This window comes from Coccinella septempunctata, chromosome 3 (genome assembly GCF_907165205.1).
Source record: "Coccinella septempunctata chromosome 3, icCocSept1.1, whole genome shotgun sequence".
Taxonomy (NCBI): Eukaryota; Metazoa; Arthropoda; class Insecta; order Coleoptera; family Coccinellidae; genus Coccinella; species Coccinella septempunctata.
In genome coordinates, this window is record NC_058191.1 from 31,847,611 (window position 1) to 31,866,922 (window position 19,312).

The 19,312-nt window shown below is 34.8% G+C and overlaps 1 protein-coding gene across 3 annotated transcripts in view; it reads left to right on the forward strand.

Annotated features, from left to right (window-relative positions):
- Nucleotides 1-19,312, forward strand: part of LOC123309195 (dachshund homolog 2) — a 262,136-nt gene that overhangs the window by 221,499 nt on the left and 21,325 nt on the right. For 2 of the 3 annotated variants that reach the window (XM_044892170.1, XM_044892172.1), the window contains exon 9: nt 14,425-14,574. In XM_044892170.1, coding sequence (XP_044748105.1) covers nt 14,425-14,574 — 150 coding nt within the window. The remainder of the gene's footprint in view (nt 1-14,424; nt 14,575-19,312) is intronic. The other variant, XM_044892171.1, reaches the window with a different exon arrangement.

A 19,312-nucleotide genomic window follows, 5' to 3' on the forward strand; every position in this document is an offset into this window, starting at 1 on the left:
ACGACTCTCGATAACAATTCTATTTCTGTTTGCGCTCAGATACAGGTATATAAAATGTTATAGATTCTTCCAGCTTTACGACATCCCTTACAGAAAACGTTCTATCGCTTTCGTATCATGTCACGATTCCTAAAAATAGGTATAAGCGTCGAGTCAAGAATAAATATAGGATTAGACCTGCTAATAATGAAAGAACTCTGAGAAATAATTGATTTTCTTAAACTCATATCTAGGTGTAGCTTCCATCTGTATAATAACCCTTTCAAAATACAATCGATGTATTTTTTATGGAAAGGATGCATTCCACACAGCACTGAAATATGTCAGTCTATTTTTTAAAACTTGATAGACGGATGAAATCGCTTTCAACGAAAATCACACTATTTCATAGCACCAGAGGTTATATCTACTATCTATTCTTAAGTTCTTTCACATTCAGAAACAATTTATTCTCAACACACCAGCGACATAACCTTTCAAGATCATTATGCAAGTGAAAACAATCAAGTAAACTTCTTATTTCTCAATATACCTTGAAAACATCAGCATAAAGTAATCTATTGAAACAAATGATATCCGAAATATCGTTAATAAACAGAACCAACAAGAGTGGTCCCAAATTAGATCCCTGAGGAACTCCCGAGGTCGCAGTGAACGAAAATTACTTCATCCCTTCATATTCAATGTACTGCTTCCTGTCATATAGGGCTCCAGATAAAAGAACATCAGATAAACCATAGCCTGATAACTCTCTAAATATTTGTCCATGAGGAAAAAGATCGAAGGCCTAACTGTAGTCAGTACTACTTATAAGTGTAGACTACATAAATCTGTTTTCTCCAGTCTAGAGATTTCAAGACATGTTGTGTGAATACAGAAAGATTTGATGCAGTACTACGAGATGCAAATTTAATGTAAACTATCAATTTCGATTTTCCATTTCAATTATCCTGTTTCTCCTAGGTACCAGTGTAGCGTGATTTTACGAGTTTCTTGAAGATCATTAAAACTCATTATACACCAGCCTCATTCATTCGAGATTTTCCAAGAGGTTATATCTTCATGAGCTAGGTAGAAGAAATCTTCTACGTCTAATCTGGCTAAATCTAAATACTTTTCAAGAAAAGACCATTCATTGAGAAACTTATGGAGTCTAGCTAAACCATATAAATATCAATCCACATTCCATAAATTTTTCTTTCCTACTTAACTCGTGCATTTTTGCATTCTAATTGCATGTTCTAATTTCTAATCTAAACATCACTGAAGATTTCAATGTTTCGGGAAATCATTCCTCATTCTCGAACATGGAAATGCATAGTATAATGATTCCAGAGTTGTTTGTCCAGATTTATGTCCCTCGATCATCATTTAGTTTACTTGCCAATCAATTATGAATTTTGATAAATGAGCACCAGTTGGAATAGAAATGGTAAAAAATGCGGACTGTATGGGTAACATTTCTATCTTTTTATGAATATGGCGTTACATTACCCCGCATGTAGGGTGCAGTTCACCCCATTACCGACCAAATGATTCTTCAATGCATCACTAATCAAAAAGCCGGCTTATTCACAAAGCGAAGAGGGAGGCGGTAAAACGATTCCTCATAGCGACATTGCATGTGCATGAAAAAATCATTCCACCTTTGGTTTAGCCGGTCACAAAGCTTGCATGAACAAATCGCGGTGGCTTTGCCCCAAAGACAAACAGAGCTTTCATACATTGCTAAATACCACAACACCTTCAAATAGTCATGTACAACACTAAGACAGTGGACATCAAAGCTTCAAATATGCCGAGCGGTCAGTTTCCCTCGACAAAGAGCCGCCTTTGACACTCTAGACAACTCCTGGACTTTGCAACGACTTCAATTAATGCCCTTCGTTGGAATTTCCTCCAAGATAACTTTGAGTCACCCTCCTTGCAAGTAGATATTGCCTCGTTTGTTTACATTCTAATTTTCCGGGTGTAATTTTAGCCTTATTCTGACCACGTCAAACACGATTGCATGGCGTTTTGCGATTAATTGAACTTTCGAGTTCAATACGATTTGATTTTCATTTGGAAGGAATGAATCAATGATATGAACGTCTTCGAGTGGATGAGCGGAATATGATTGCTCATGTTTCCCTCAATACCTTGAAAAAATTCTGATATCATAACGAATAAGTGTTCAAAGGCTAGAATGTCGTGATGTAGGTACAGCGTGAGTTGAAAGTAACCCACAAAATAAATATTTTCGATATTCACCTTGTTTTAGAGAAAAAAAAAACAGGTTGATTTTCATTTCAAGTGACCCAACTTTTTATGTAGGTATAATTTGGAGTTTGTTGTGCACCCTCTACAAGGTATGGAAGGTAGTTTAGGTTAAGGCAATCCTAACTTTTTGTGACAGAAATGGACAGAACTTTTGTTGCTAAGAATGACAATAATTTTCAAATGGCATACGATCTTTTATCATTGATCATCCATGGCCATATCAATTTATGAAAGACCAGCTCAGACCCCTGGGTTGATCACTATAATTAATAAAGCTTACTATCAATTCATTGATAACTGGAAAAAGACGAGAAACATCAATATTTCCTTTCTGTTGTTCTTGCACATCCATTGGCAACCTGGAACCAGGTTACTATGGTTATAAGTGAAGAAGGCAACGCTTCGAAAGATGGCTTTTATATACTCTATTGGCCCAGCTCATCTGGATATGACAATTGACAACGTTGCCGTATTGTATGCAAGAATTTATCCCAAATTTTGACGACATTGATAAGCATTTGCTAGCAGCAAACATTAAATGGGAAATATACTGAAATTTAAAATCATACTTATTGATTTATTGAATTGAAATAAAATATTTTATTGTTATTTTAAGAAAGTTCCTATACTTCAGAAATCTGGCAATACACTAGAGGAATGATAAATTGAGTAATGAGCAAGGAAATTTTGACGATATCTTTGGCCATCTGTCTTCGTTACTCCGTCTATAAATATATATTAAAGTGTCTTTATAAATTATTTTTACATGGGCATCGAAAATATCCCCATTTTGCTGGTTTCAATCCATTTTGGTTTTGGAAAAATAGGTCTCGAGAAATTTTAATGAAAACTGATAAGACGATAATCAGATTGTCATCAAATTTCTGAATAACACGATTTTTGGTAGTATGTAAAGAATAATTCACAGTCCAGTGTAATGTTACTTTCATTTATAAACTCTTTGTACTAATCATTGTTCTCATTGCCGTGAGAAAGTACATTTATTTTTTTTAAATAAACACTCGAGGGTTTCTTTACCAATAATTTTGAGATTTAACTCTGTTTTCTCAACATTCAATTATTGTCGTTGTGTACATAGCTAACCTATCATATCTATAGATATTCTGTTGCCACAAAATGAAGAAAATATTGTTTTTAGGTGTACCAATAGAGGCTTAAAATTTGTCAACTACATGAAATTTCGAAGCCTTACTATTTTTCTCCTTTAATAATACAGGATGTCCCAAAACTAGTGAATCAAACGTCACACCACGATAGAGTAGACCAAATATTATCGCAAGAAACCAACATTAGTTCAACGAAAATGTACCGTTTCCAAAATAATCAGAATTTTATTAAAATACCTGAAGTTGCCGATTTTCGAACTATTTTTCTTAATCACAGGGCCAGTTTGTGAAAAAGAATATCTATTTCAAATTATATTGAACTAAGATTATTGTTTTATCTCCCCTCATTAAAATTATTTTAAGTAGTTAATCGATAACCTAAGTATATATGTAAATTAAAACAATTGTTTTTTCTACATGATTTTTATTACTCAGAATAAACTTCCTCTATAGGGGAGATAATATGGGAGAAAAACGCTATCCTTAATCACAAATTGGCCTTGTGATTGAAAAAATAGTTCGAAAATCGGCAACTTTAGGTTAGGTTTTTTCAGAAACGGTACATTTTCGCCTAACTGATGTTGGTGTCATTCGATAGTATTTGATCTACTCTATCGTGGTGTGACGTTTGATTCACTAGTTTTGGGACAGCCCTGTATATATAATTTCGAATTGAAATCGTTTCACTGTTTCCTATTTCTGTGTTAATTTCAAAATATTTATGATCTGAAATAATAAACCAGAAGGTATGAAGATGCTGAGATCAATTTTCTGAATAGCTTGTTCGGTCATAAAAATAAAATTCTTTTTCCGATCATCCAGATCTTTTCCAGTCATCATGCAGAAGTCACATAAAAGTGAATAGCTCCGAAACGCTGATATTTCAGCCTGTACGAATCCCGGGAAAAGAACAATCGAGTCCTGAAACGCGCATTCATACGCTCCCATAAAAACAATATTGCATAAGGATCGTGAAAAGAACACACAGTATTATGATATATCATAAAAAGCCGGGGAGCCTAAATATTAGGGGTGGATTTCTGGACAAATCTGAGGGTGTATAAATAGTTTTTTCTCCTTTTTTTTTTCTCTGGGGGTGATTTCCACAGATTATATTATCTACGACGTTTCGCGCTCTCATATTTCAATTCTTCAGGATCGCCCCCCCATTTTATCTTCACAGAAATTGCGTGAAGTCGGGGATTTCAGGGATGAATCACTGGAAAAGATTTTTTCTGTTGATAGTTTGACTGATGGACGATCTTATCGCGAACGGCATATGGGTTGTGAGATCATGAACTCATTCGATACGAAACTTGTGTATATTTCATCTATGAATCCACCCTTGAGGAATGAAGGCATGTGAATGATATGGTTTTTTAAATGGTTGAATTTTGACTTGATTTTCCGAAGGAGTATGCGCTGTTTGAGGATTATTCAGTATCTTTCAAGAGAATCTCTTCAATACTTTTTACAATTGCTCATTTACTCAAGTATATGATCATTTATTATACAGGTTGTTTTCAGAGGTGGGGCATTTTTTTTGATTTGACAGAAGCTAGAACTCATCAAAATAAGTCGTACAACCAAAACTTGTATACAGAGTGATTCATAACTATTGGGACATAGGTTAAGGGCAGATTGTTTGGACCAAAATATGGCGATAGGACCAAATATACCTCAATAAAATATTGCTGTGGAAAAAGATAGAGGGCGTTAAAGTTGAATTTTTTTTTCGTTTTTTGCTAATAATTTCACTGTAAATTTTTTCATCCGTTTTCAAGAGAAACACAATTGAACAGTTCAGAGCATCAGAAGGGGATTTGAAGTAACGATTTATTTATTTTATTTATTTATTTCGACGATAAAGTGTAATTTAAAACAATGTAACATAAAAAGAAACTTAAATTAAATGTTCTTCGTGGCCTCCTCCGACTTCTATGCCTTTTCTAATTATTTTACTAAAGGACTTTCGAACTTCGAAGAAAATATTATTCCGTCCCCTTATAAAAAATTCAACTTTAACGCCGTCTATCTTTTTCCACAGCAATATTTTATTGAGGTATATTTGTCCTATCGCCATATTTTGGTCCAAACAATCTGCCCTTAGTCTATGTCCCAATAGTTATGAATCAGCCTGTATATAAAGTATACAAGATGTCTAAGATACAATCCCTAGAAGTTCGACCAAATTTCATTGAATTATAATAATAATAATAATAACAATAATGTCGCCTTTATCAGAAATGAAATGAATACATTCCGAAGATGTTAGAGACCCAACTGAACCGAAGTTTAGTCTATGACTACTCTTAGACTTAACTCCAGAAAGGCCCCAAAAAAAGAATATTAACAATATTAACATTGTTCCAACTTTAATACATACAAGACCAGAAAAAAAAGTCCCGAGTACGGGACTGTGGAAGGTGACTCGGGTATCGCAAAAACGAAACAAAACATAAACATATGGCTGGACAATAAATGGTTCAGTACCAAGTTCATCGGATCAGATGCATCGGGTCACTTTTGAGAGAATTAGAATTGTTTTATCGTCCAATTTAAGGTGAAAAAAAAATGTACAAAATCGAGGCAGTTTCTTGAAAGTGCTTATGTTAGTTATGTTGAAAAAGTGATATGATGTTTCCCCATTTCATCCCATTTTTACGACGATTGTTGGAATCTTCGAACAAGAAGATTGTGATACCCATGGTGAAAAAATCGTGAATAATTTAGACGAATTTAATTGGTGAGAATTTGAAGTATGATTCCATTTTTTACACTTGTGTCCTAAGTCTCTTCTGTCAGTTGGTATCTAAATGAGTCATTTCATAAAATCGTGTAAGTTACTAAAAAATAATGAAAATAATTCGGCAATCATAAGTTTCCATTTTCATTACCATGTAAATATCGAACGAGCCAATATCCTAAACGAAACCACATGGTCGAATCAGGAGTTCTTTCCGACTGCTTTGCGATACTTCAGCTAACAAACGGTGTAGGGTCCTATTATGATCTATTTCAGTAATCATTTACAATTTTTTTTCCATTTTGTCATTTTGAAAGTTTCGTATACCTAGGTGATTTTTGCTAAAACGCTTCATTTTGACCAGTTCTACCTCTGTTGAAAAAAAAAGCCTCACCTTCAAATACACCCTGTACAACGTTTACTGTGCTGATTAGATCTAAAAAAATTAAGAATGCTACTTGGCCAGTGATTTTCCACACAAATTCTATTCCCACCAAAAATCGGGTCGTGTCAACAGTCAACATCAATAAAAACCTTGTCGAATTATTTATTATTTCATTCAACCGTAAATTCGTTCTACAAATATTTGCCGATGAAATGCCACCGTTGTAAATATCACAAAACAATGGCCACGTAAAATGAACCGTTGTAAATATTTAGCCGAAATTATCTAAATTACCGAAACAATACGAAACGGAAGTCATCACAGCCTTGGAAAATATTTCGGGGAGATGTGGAGATGATAACTAACCGACCAATTAGATACATTCAGTTTTAGCTGTTGGCCCTCCTGCGCCGATGATTCGTCGGATAAAAAGTCGTTCTACATGCTGATATTTAAATTGCGTGGAAATAAAAATGGTAATGGAACTTTATTCAGTGCCAATGGCATCTAATTTGGAAACTGAAACCAAACATGTAATTACACCTTTCCGAACTGAGGATATAAGTGGTTCATGACACGGTGTCAGCTAGATTAATGATTTAATTCTTTTTTATGAATGGTATCTTTGAGTGAGATCAGAAATGAAATTCTAGTTCCAAATGTTCGACAGTAATTTTGATATGAACTTTCAAGGATACATTCCCAGGTTGAATCTGTAAGAATTCGTTGAACTTAGACTGTATGGAGAATAAAGCACAGTATTCATATTAAATTGAGTAGTTTGCGTTTATACGGGAAAACCAGAAACAGTGAAGTTTGAACAAGTCATTCGAACAATATCGAAAAAATTTGTATCCTTACCCACACTTTCCACAAGAACAAACAAGCTTATGTCATAACCTAAATGGTCTTGTGAAAGATGGAAATAATATTGTAGAGAGTATAGAAAGTAAATTGAAAATTTTAATGATCAGAAATTCATAGGAAATTCAGAATTGGCATATATTAATAGACCCTTTGTTGCTGAGGATGCTTTGATGATCGAAACGGATTTTATCAACTTTTTTACAAGAATGAAATGGTTAAACTTATTGAATTCGTTTACTTTCTTATTTTTTATTTTTAGGCCAGTGACAGTGACAGTTAATGAGTATTGGATGTTTTTCAAATGTTATTGAAAACTTATTGAGAAATCACAGTAATTGTTGAAAAAGAAATTACTACAAAAAAAAGTTCGAATTCAATAATTTCATCACTATAATGAACAAATATTGATAAAAACCCCAACAATGACTAAATCATCCTCGGAAACAAAAGGTCTATCATTTTGTGATCCAAAATATTAGGCTCGTCATTTAAAGAAACTCAACTACCCTCTACGCTATACGAAGGTGCATGACACCTCAGTGATACAAGAAAAATTTCGAATAAAAATTAACCTGTCCCAGCATATTTCATAAAATTACGCATGAATATTGTGCCTTACTTTTTACTCATTCTGTGTATCCCAGTACCTGTATGTAGGTACTAGGTGAATGAAAAAACATAGAATAATAAAATGAACTGTTTATTAAATTTTTCTCATAACGAACATTATTCGATATTATCGAACGATACTACAAAAACTGAAATTTAGTTGCGCGTTTCTAAACTTTTACTATACACTATTTGTATATAGGTTTTCAAGCTTTGAATGAAGGCAAAATATTTCGGTATTTCGGACGTCTGTCTGACTAAAATTAAACGAATACACCTGCTTAATAACAACCCAACCTGCACCCTTCCACAACTACACACCCCAAACGTCTATAATGCCGATATTTCAAATTAAAGGTAGCACTACCTTTTTCCTGGTTTATTAACAAAAAATCATTCATTTTTTCAAAATATCTCCAGTCCAAGCGGTGAATCTTTGCTTTCTCGAAAATTATTCTTGAGATTTTTTTTCATTGCAGGATGTAGAATATTTCGTTTCTGAAAGCACTTTAGTTCGTGAAATTCAAAGTCATTAAGACCATTTATTTCATTGAAAGAAATTCATATAACAAACCATGAGGAACAATTACAAGTTTGTATAATAATGGAGAAAAAATTTACACGTAGTTAATGATGAAAGAATGCTATTTGAAATAAATAGTAATTGTCAATGACATAAAAAAGCATAAAGTAAAGAAAAAGTCGACAAAATTTTCCAATACACGGTTAACAGGACTAATAATAATGAAAGAAAAAATATATCTTTTAAAATTGAATGTTAGGTTGAGATACCAATTGTTCAAAAGAAATGTCAGTTTAGTTATCTTTTTTGACCCTTGAGGAAAAACAATATATATAATTATCTGCAGAAATTGTGAACTCAAAATTGCTGCGGCATATGCAGCAATTGCTGCATATGCCGCAGCAATTTTGAGAAATTAATATAATGAAAAATAGTTCACAATTTCTGACAAAGTGCATTTCTAAAATGTAATGGAAAATCTATCTTGAAGAAAAAAATTAAAAATTATTTGTGCAACCCGTTGTGAAAAGCATTATTTTTCGTAATGAGCATATTTCTGGGCAACGAGCGAAAGACAATAATATTAGATCAAAAGTATCAAAAACATCCCAACAAGCTCTTATAGATTGCTTTCAATTCATTTATGTATACCTGCCGCAAAAATTCAAGTGGTTCTTCCTTGGACAATTTGAAGGATATTTTATCCTTTTGATAACTTTTGACAAAGTTAATTCGGAGATAATTATTTTTTCTTGGTTGCTATGAAGTAAGAATCGTTTTATCACCATCAGTTTCGAAATATTATAATTTTCGTAAGCACTTACGAAAAGTTACATTTTTCAAAACGTCTATGATTTTTTTAAAAGGTCACTTTTTGTCAGAATTAGAAAAAATATTTTGGATGTTGATTTTCGGTTTAATGCACTCAATCGTTCATTATTGGATCTGAAAATAAGAATTTTTATCTTAGCTTATCGAACAGCTCCGACAACTTCATTCAAAGAAAAACTTGATCGTTCCGTATCCGCAACTTTAAAAATGGTGGATTGAGCCGAGATAGCAGCTTGGAATTAATTATCTGCAATTATTTCAACGCTAGAGCGAATGGTAGTTACAACCATAGCCACTGACAACACTACCGGTATCATTTTACCCATATAGCCTATTACGATCTACCTTCTCCATCTTGATAGCACAGCTATAATTTCGCGATTCAGAAAGTGCGATATAGAAATTCCTACGTTTGTAATTGAACGTTCAGATTCTACGTTACAATCGCATCTCTAGATTATACAGGGTGGTCAGAGTATAAGACCTTCTCTTCCAAACCATCCTCAGCAACAAAAAGTTTATTCAAACAAAAAGTTAGAGGTGCCATTTGAAAAAATCAGCTACAAAATTTCTCGATTAAATATGAAAACCTCCGTAACTTAAATAAAAATTGCCCGGTTCCAGCATTTTTCTGGTAAATAATGAAGATATGACTATTGTGCGTTACTATTCAGCTTTTTCTGACTCTACTATATAGCAATGATTAGGTCAAGGAAATGGGTACCATTTAGCTTTATTCTCTGAAATAACTCAACGATCATTTCGATCAAATTCAAAGAAAGGTGGAGAAAAACCATAACAAAACAAGTTACAAGATGAATCCCTAGCATGAATTGTGAGGAAAAAGTGGTGGTCACTGTTTTTTGAATCTTTATTTTCACTGTGAATGTGAGCTATAAAAATTTCAACACATGTTGTTCTTTGTTCTCATGCTATATTCTAAGAACTCATCATCAAAAAAGAAAACTGAAGATTACAAAGAAAACACACTGAATTATCCATTCCAACTCGTGGAAGAACAATATCGATCACAATTGAAGGCCTTCCATCTTGAGCATGCATTAGGTGAAGCGAGAAAAGCATAGCTTGGGTCTTGCATCTGATAAAGCCAACATTAAGTGCATATTAAGTACAGTAACCTGGAATTACCTTTCCAACGCTATTGGCTGCTACGACAATTATTGTACTGCATTCAGGCCACTCCCACCTCTCATTTTTACAGTCGACCATGTCTACCAACAGGTGCATCCAACGATCTGACCACGCTGATTTCGCCTGACTCACTGTGACTAAACGTACATATGTTAATTTTTGGAATGACCAACCGGGCACAATTATATTCAATTTTCTGATTATTCACACCCAGAGTTTCTTACCCCAGACGTCGAACTTGACGATATGGTTGTTTTTCTAGACGAGAGCCTTGGGTTCTCATATGGGTTAAGAGTACCAGTACCTACACTCTACCATCAAACATCAGGTGTGAATCTTATTTGTGGATCTTTCGTCTGCTAGTATCGCAAAATGCCAGATTTGTATTACAGTATGCGGGAATAATGCAAAAAAATACTAAAAGTAATTTAAAAAAAAATCTGAAAACATGAACATAAATCATTCTCTAAATTCTAAATGATCCGTAAAGATATACTAGAATATATTGAAAAGTTCTTAGCCTACCATAGAACCAAACAAAATTGTCAAAATATCTTATTACTCAACATGTTCTCCTCTTAATTGGATACATTTATTACAGCGAGCATGCAACGTCTTTAGACCTTTCAAAAATATGTTTCTTCTTGCTCTGCAAACCAGACCTCCACAGCTTTTATTACCTCCTCGTTGGAAGGAAATTTACGACCTTTTAAACTTTTTTTCATTTGAGGAAAGAGATGATGGACGGAACCAAACCTAGTGAATAAGGAGGTTGTTCTAGTAATTCAAACTCTAAATCAATTTGCAAAAACAAAACACCTTTGGATAGCTTTCCGCTTCTTTTCTCTTTAATTTTTTCCCGTACAGTGGTCAGTAATGTCGAATAGTAATCTCCGGTTATTGTTCTACCCTTATCCAGAAAATCAGTCATGATCACTCCATGGCAATCCCAAAAAACTGAAGTAAGAACTTTTCCAGCAGATTTTTGGACACGAACAACTTCTTAGGTCTTGGGGAACCAGAGTATCGCCATTCCATCGATTGTTGATTAATTTCTCGATCGTAGAAATGCACCCAAGTCCAATCCATAGTAACAATTCGGTTTAAGAAGTCTACATCGTTTTCAAATCGAGCACAGATCGAACGCGATGCTTCTACCATTGCGCGCTTTTGGACAACATTCAAACATTTGGGGATCCATTTTGTAGCTGTTTTTCTGATGTCCAAATTGACGTGAACTATATGATGAACGCGTTCGTATGAAATATTCAGTGCTTCAGATATCCGTTTTAGCCCAATTCGACGGTCTGATAGAATCATGTCATGAACTGCATCGATATTTTCGGGGACTGACACAGAAACTGGCCTTTTCGATCGGTCATCATCTTCAATGGAAATTTACCTATTTTGAAGCTTGCAGTCCAATTTTTCAAGGTCACATACGAAGAACATTGATCACCAAGGGTATTAATCATTTCTTCGTAAATCTGCTTACCTCTTAATCCTTTTAAATACAGGTACTCGATGATGGCTTGATATACTCCGATTTTTAGATTTTCACAATTTCGGTGGACATCTTCTTTCTTGCAATTCATTACGTAGCTCTGGTTTACTTTTTGACCTCAAACTTCACACTGATACTTCTAATGAATTATTGTTCGTTGCTATGGTAACGCGGTATTTTTTTATGCATGGACTAGACTAACTAGATATCTGTACATCCTAGTATGTTTATCTTTTATTGTTTTAAGAAAACAAGTCTTTCGTTCACCAGCGATGGTTGAGGACACACTTATTCAGAAAGACGAATATCTACCGTTAAAATATGTATAAATTCAACGCCAGTTTGGCAGAAGCATTCAATGCAATTCGATGTGCGATTCACGAAAATATACACTTTATTATTTGAAGTTATAAAATTGCGATACCCTGATATACCTGCTATATTTAAATTGTACATTTAAGACTTGTCACATCCAAATTAAAACATTGTTATTGAAGTTTTTCCGATATGTAATGTCCTCAACAATATTGACGAATTAAACTTATCGAAAATTTTAATACATCAAGAAGTATCGGATAAAATTTGATGTACTTCCTTAGGTAATCCTCAGAAGAGGGTGATGGATGGATAAAATGACCGTGCCCTTTTCAATGGTCCTTAATAAGGATCTGGCCCCCCAGCGTGCCGGGACATCTTGCCACGCGGGGGGCCGCGACCCCGCTCCGGTCTATTAGTGCAACTAATTATAACACTCATTACCGAAGTTTATTAATCAATGTTCAATAACAATCGTTTTGATGTTCGACTTGGAGAAACATACAGCCGATATGTGGTACGCCATTCTCGGCTCACGTCAATACGTTGTCAGTCAGTCAGCCCATTTCGTTGGAAATTATGAATTCCTTAGTCGATTGCTTGGGAAAAAGTGTACCAGAACGAATAGTACCTACTGGATTGGCAAGAAAGCAATTTCGGCTTTTTACAAAACGGAGAATTATGAAAATTAACGCAATATGTGAATGACGTGAAAAAACAGCTTTTAATCTATCGATTGTTTCATTATTTTCAAACACGTGGTAGGTGTGGTAGTGCGTCTACCAGAAAAAACTTTAACTACCGTAGATTCGGCTGACTTGGGATGACAACTTGTCATATTTTCAAAACGGTGACCTATTTTTATCTGAAAAGGAGGTTCGAATATGCTTAATAACACAGACTATTGATTAGGATATATACCATGTTCCAGAATTCGGATATAAATTTTGAAAAAAATAAAATATTCTTGTCCTAAGTCACCCACCGATTTGGATGGCTCGGGACACAAGTTGAAATCTATTGATTTTTCAACTCTCAAATGAAATAGGTGACTTGGGACGGTGAATAGTTTTGAAAAATTAGAATTTGTGATTATATAGTTGAAATTCGGTAAGCATATTGAATGATAAACCCCTATTACAGCGAAAGTAAATATATTTCAACTCAAATGTAAAAAAACTAAACAAACCAAGGAAACTTTGATTCCTTTCATTCTTTGGTTATTTCTTTGTGGAAATAACGTAAATAATAATATCTTGCGAAAAATCCGCATATTTCCTGCTGCCAATGCGCCGCTTGTATCTATTCGGCATTGTCCCAAGTCACCCTATGAAACAACAAAATAAATGAATGAGATCTGTGTTGCCGTTTGATTTGTAAACAACCTTGTTTCATGACATATCTAATATCCCACATATCCAGAAAAAAAAATTACACATGCACAAAGTGAAACACATGTACAGGACACTAGAAAGTATAAGGGCTATAAAAAACGCGCTTTTACTCTCCTGAATTCGTTAATTTTTTCTGTCAACTAAAACGCTCTGGTCACGGCAAACTCAACAGGAATCAATTGTTAAACTAACCGAAAAGACGCTGTACAATCTTATAAGTTTGTCACACCACTCATAAATGGTAAGGAACAAAGAAATCTGCAAGAGCTGTAATTCTCCAAGTTACAGGACTGTCCCAAAACTATAGAATTTACAGAAAAACTTGTCAACTTGTCAAGAAACAGTAGTTCGAGATGGATCAGTCCTCAATAATTTAATAATACAAAAAGGGTAACTCATCTGTACACAGGGTGGTAATACTAAGTTCTTTTTTTTAACGGAAGAAACTTTGAGTGAATCTTAAAAAGACAAATTCAAATTTTTATACATTCACTTGACGAATTTCTGTTTGGGGGGTGGTACGAGTAAAAAGTAAAACTCCCTTGCTCATGTAGCACATTGAATTCATATTGACATATTCTTCGTTTTCTTTTTATCAATGGAAGTTTCAGATAAAAAAACAATCACAGAATAATCTGCGATAACACGTTGTGTCGAATCAAAATCAATAACAAATTATATTTACTTATGGAAATTATTTATTTTTCAGAAATATATTTCAAACGCTTCCGCAGAGAACGAAAAATACGGAGACAATTAGAAGATCAGCTGGATGTTGATAAGAAAAGGAGAATGCAACTGGAAGAAGCTCTCAAAAACGCTGGAGCATCAGAAGAACTGAGGCGGATCAATGGTAAGGGTAAGATATTTGTATCATATTCAAATTCTTTGCACATCAGAAGACCATATCATTCGGCCAGAGTATTCATCATTTACAACGATAATTAAAATATTTACAACAATAAAATTTATAACATAAATGTCATTAGGCGAGAACCGAATAACAGGAGCGTGCTCAGCAAATACTCTCGACCTAGTGGCCCGATCAGAAATAAAAAACTCCAGAAATTCGAGGGTTTTGACGTTTTCCGAACTTACGTCAGTAGGTGCATCTCCTGGCCTACTAAGTAGTTTATATAAAATTTGTTTATATCGGCAGAATCTAATGCACAAAGTTCTCATTGAAAATCTTCTCCTTTCAGTAATTACCAAGTAATTTCCAGAATCAATCATTCCTGAACTTCCGAGGAATGCAGACAACCCCAAATAATTGAGTATATAACCAACAACCATTTCTTGTTATCTGTTAGGAATCAATCTTAGAACAGACTCCCGCGGCCTTAGGTACTCGGGGGATTGGAATTCACCCTTCATCTGTTTTGACGTTCAGACTTCGCGAACAGACGGATCATTCGCACTCGCGAAAGAATTTGCGCCGCGGGTTTTGATGAACCCAACCCCGTCGATGAAGGGTGGAAACGTGGAAAATTGAATATCTCTGCAGTGAAAATTATTTCTCGAAGTTTATTCATGATCCTGCATTTTCTTTAATAACTTCAAGGGCTTGATATCGCTCTTATGATCTATAAATTTTGTGAAGAAAAAAATCAAGAAAACAGTGCAACACGGAAGTTAAGGATGTTTTTTCAAATTTGAGAAATATGAGTGCTTGCCTATCATCTAACTCATTTTTCAACCCATTTCTTTATAACTGAAAAAATTATTAAACAAGGAGCAAAAACAAACAGATATACAAGATTAACCCCGGGTTTCATAAAGCTTGCTCAGGGAATCAACGCTTGATGGACGAATAGACGTCAATTTGTTTTCTATCGATAATTCAGTCATGATCATCATCAGAATATTATTCCCGCATCGAATTATGATGTTCATACATCCATTTAATTATTCTCAATTGCTATTTTTTCAATATATTAAGAAATGAAAGGTCTCAGTGATTTCGGTTGAGTGATCGAGTGACTATCAAATCGTTGATCGGACAATCAAAGTTTTATGAAACCCGATGTAAGAATTTGATTTCTCATAAATGAAAGTTTGGTGGACAAAAATCGGCAACGATCATAAAATTACTGAACTTTTGTGAAAGAGTATACAGGTCTAGTCTTTGACTCGTACAAATATTTCAACAGTAGATTCTTGAGGTCAAAAGAAACACTTTTCCCATACCATTTTTTCCGATTCGGCACTGATAAGAAGATATAGCCATTTTAAATTTCCTTTCCAGAATCAGTAGCTAAATCTGTAACACTATACATCTGTGGATCTTTTAACCGGGGTTGTATTCAGGCAAAGTTCCCAATTTTTCAAATTTTACAGATACTTACTATTTAATTTTTGAACATCAAATTACTCGAAACCGGTGCATTATACGAAAAAATATGAAGAATACATTTATTTTACAAAACGTTCAAATATAGATAGCGTCCAGCTTAGTTTTAAGAGTTGGGTTGTTTGAATTTTTGGTATTTTTATGATAATGGTAATGGTTGTAATGAGAAAACTGGAAGACGTGGGTGATATATTTTGTTCGAAAAATATTAATCAGATAAATGAGAAACCATATTCCTAAATTCATTTCATTCGATAAAACCGCTTGTGAGATAGATCTAGAAATAACATTTTCTTAGGGTTATTTTTGACCTAAAAAATCTACTGTTAAAACATTTGTACGAGTCAAAGACTCACCCTGTATATGATCATTTTAGAAATTGCATGACGTCTGGGGATATTTGGAAAACGTCATTGTCAGACTGATCTTTCGTCTTTCCTCTTACTGCTTTATCACTGGTTTTTCGAAAAAAAGTTAGAATTATCTTCGTTTATAATTTAACAGGGCACTGACTTCCTAATTTTATTTTAATTTTCTTTATTCTCCTTACTGCTAGAGTATTAAGCGAAATCTTTATTTCAGTTACAACTAAAAAACTTTATGAGCATTGATGGCAAAAATACAGAGAAATTATACAGCTGAATTTATTGAAACCCTCGAGACTCTCCTAAAGAGGTCATATTATTATCAGATAATTGACGAACTCTTGTTCATTGAGTTAACATAGATATATACTTATCATTTCAGAAACTGACATCTAATAAAATGACGTTTCAACTAAACCTTTAACGGCCGGTTTCATAATCAAACCTTTTAATTTCAAAGCTTCCTTTATACTTACTGAAAATGACAGTTAAGGAAACTTCAATCTTAAAGTGACGTTAAATTCTATTATGAAACTGGACGTAAGTCTTGTTTAGACTAGGCTAGTAATTTAGTCGAGTAGCGAGTAATTTAGTAATTTAAATACCCGCTTATTTGCTAGACGACTAAATTCTTGTAGTTACACTCTAAACTACTCGATACTCGACTAATCTATTAGCCTGTATTTTCCTTCCAAATGTATTCTTCCATATAGAATTTAGGGCTGGACGGAAATACCATCATATCTCTTTATAGATTATTTATCCCTGTATAAGATTAAATTTTTCATGAACTTTGCGAAGGTGATTTCACTTTTTTTTTTTTTTTTTTTTTTTTTGGTGTAGCAGGGGGAAAATCTGCAAACAGACGAACACACCCTCTGCTGAGGGGGAACAGTGTGGGGATTCTCACTCTCTGAGCTCGAGACCCACTAAAAACCCTTAACTGCTTCTTCATAGGTTCCGGGCATTTTGCCTATTAACCAGTTGACTCTTATGGTTTCTGGACTCTCACACGATCATAGTCGTGTTGATAGTTGTTTGCTGCCTATAGCTTTTATAGGTTAAGCTCTTCTTTGGTTACATTTAAATCCTTAACTGATCTCTCGGTCTTCGGTGGTAGGTTCTTGACCTTCTAGCTTCTTCTGTTGGATCGTAGTCAACTAATCTTCGTAGTTCCTCATTTGGATGTTGTTTGGCTTTGTCGAATATCCTTTCCGCCTTTCTCTTCATAAATTCTGTAACTGGTTCCCATTCCAAGTCCTTGTAGATTTGTTTGTTCCTAACAAACCAGGGTACGTCCATCGCCATTCTAAGGAGTTTATTTTCAGTGGCCTGTATTCTCTTGATGTGGGTCTTGGCTGCGAAGCCCCATGCCGCCGATCCATATGTGAGTTGTGGTCGCGCAATAGTTTTAATCATCGTCAACTTGATGTTCTTATTCATATGACTTCTTCTGCCTATGAGTGGATAAAGTTTACTCATTGCGGCTTTTGTTTTATCAACAGCACATTTGATGTGGTTTTTCCATGTAAGTCCTCTGTCAAGCGTCACTCCTAGGTATGTTGCTTCATTTTTCCATTCAACCTCTTGTCCATCAACTTCAAGGTTTTCTTCCATCCTCAATCTTCTCTTTTGCAGTAATATTGCTTGAGTCTTTCTTCCATTGATTTGGATTTTCCATTTGATGCACCATTTGAGTAATTCATCTATGGCTTCCTGCAGTCTCCGGTGTATGATCTCTGGGCGTCGATGTCTGAACGCTATTCCTGTGTCATCTGCGTACAAGGTGAGCATATTCCTAGCATTCTTCGGGATATCATAAACGTATATTACGTAAAGCAGAGGTCCAAGTACCGATCCTTGAGGCACTCCCGCTTCCAATTGTCTGGTTTGAGAGGTTGCTCCATCTATCTTCACATAAAAGTTTCTATTCCTCAGATAGTTCCTTATAATCTTGCATAGCTTGATCGAATATCCTGCTTTTTTCATCTTGTAGATTAGGCCTTCGTGCCATACTCTATCAAAAGCTCTCTCGATATCCATCAGAACTAATCCTGTGGCCTGTTTGGTCTGCATTCCTTCGGTGACGTATTCTATGAGCCGTAGTAATTGGAGTTCAGTCGAGTGTTCTCGTCGAAATCCAAATTGTTCGGGTGGGATTATCTTCAACATTTCTGTTTCCTCATTCAGCCTTTCGGCGATAACCCTCTCGACGACTTTTCCTAGTGCTGATAGTAGGCTGATTGGTCTATAATTTTGAGGAAATTTCCGTTCCTTTCCAGGCTTGTTGAAAACTATCATTTCTGCAGTTTTCCATCTCTTTGGGTAGTATTCGGTCCTCATCACTCCGTTTGTTATATTCGTCAAGGCTGCTATTCCTTTTCTAGGCAATTTCTTCAACATATAATTCGTTATCCTATCTTCTCCCGGTGCTTTCCGGTTTTTCAGTTTCATTATGATCTCTTTGATTTCTGTTGGTGAAGCCGGTTTTGGAATGATTTCGGTTTCCGGTGATTCCATCATCAGTTCTTCGTTTGCCTCCACTTCTTCTTCTAGATCTTCATTGTCATCATCATTTCTGTAATTTATTCTGGCTTCTCTCTCAATTGAGTCGGCAAGTGCTTCGGCTTTTTCAAGTCTCGTATATACCATTCCGTTTGCTCCATGCAGTGGAGGTATAACTGTCCGTTCTCGTCGTAAGCGTTTTTGCATTTTCCAAGCCGAGTGATCTATTGTATTCAGTTCCCTTAATCTCTGGTTCCATCTGTTATTACGCAGTTCTGTTAAAGCATTTTTCAATATTTGACTATGCTTATTCAGTTTCTTCTTGTCTTCTTCTCTTTTTGTTGTTCTGTAGATTTTCCTGAGTCTTCTGTTCTTTT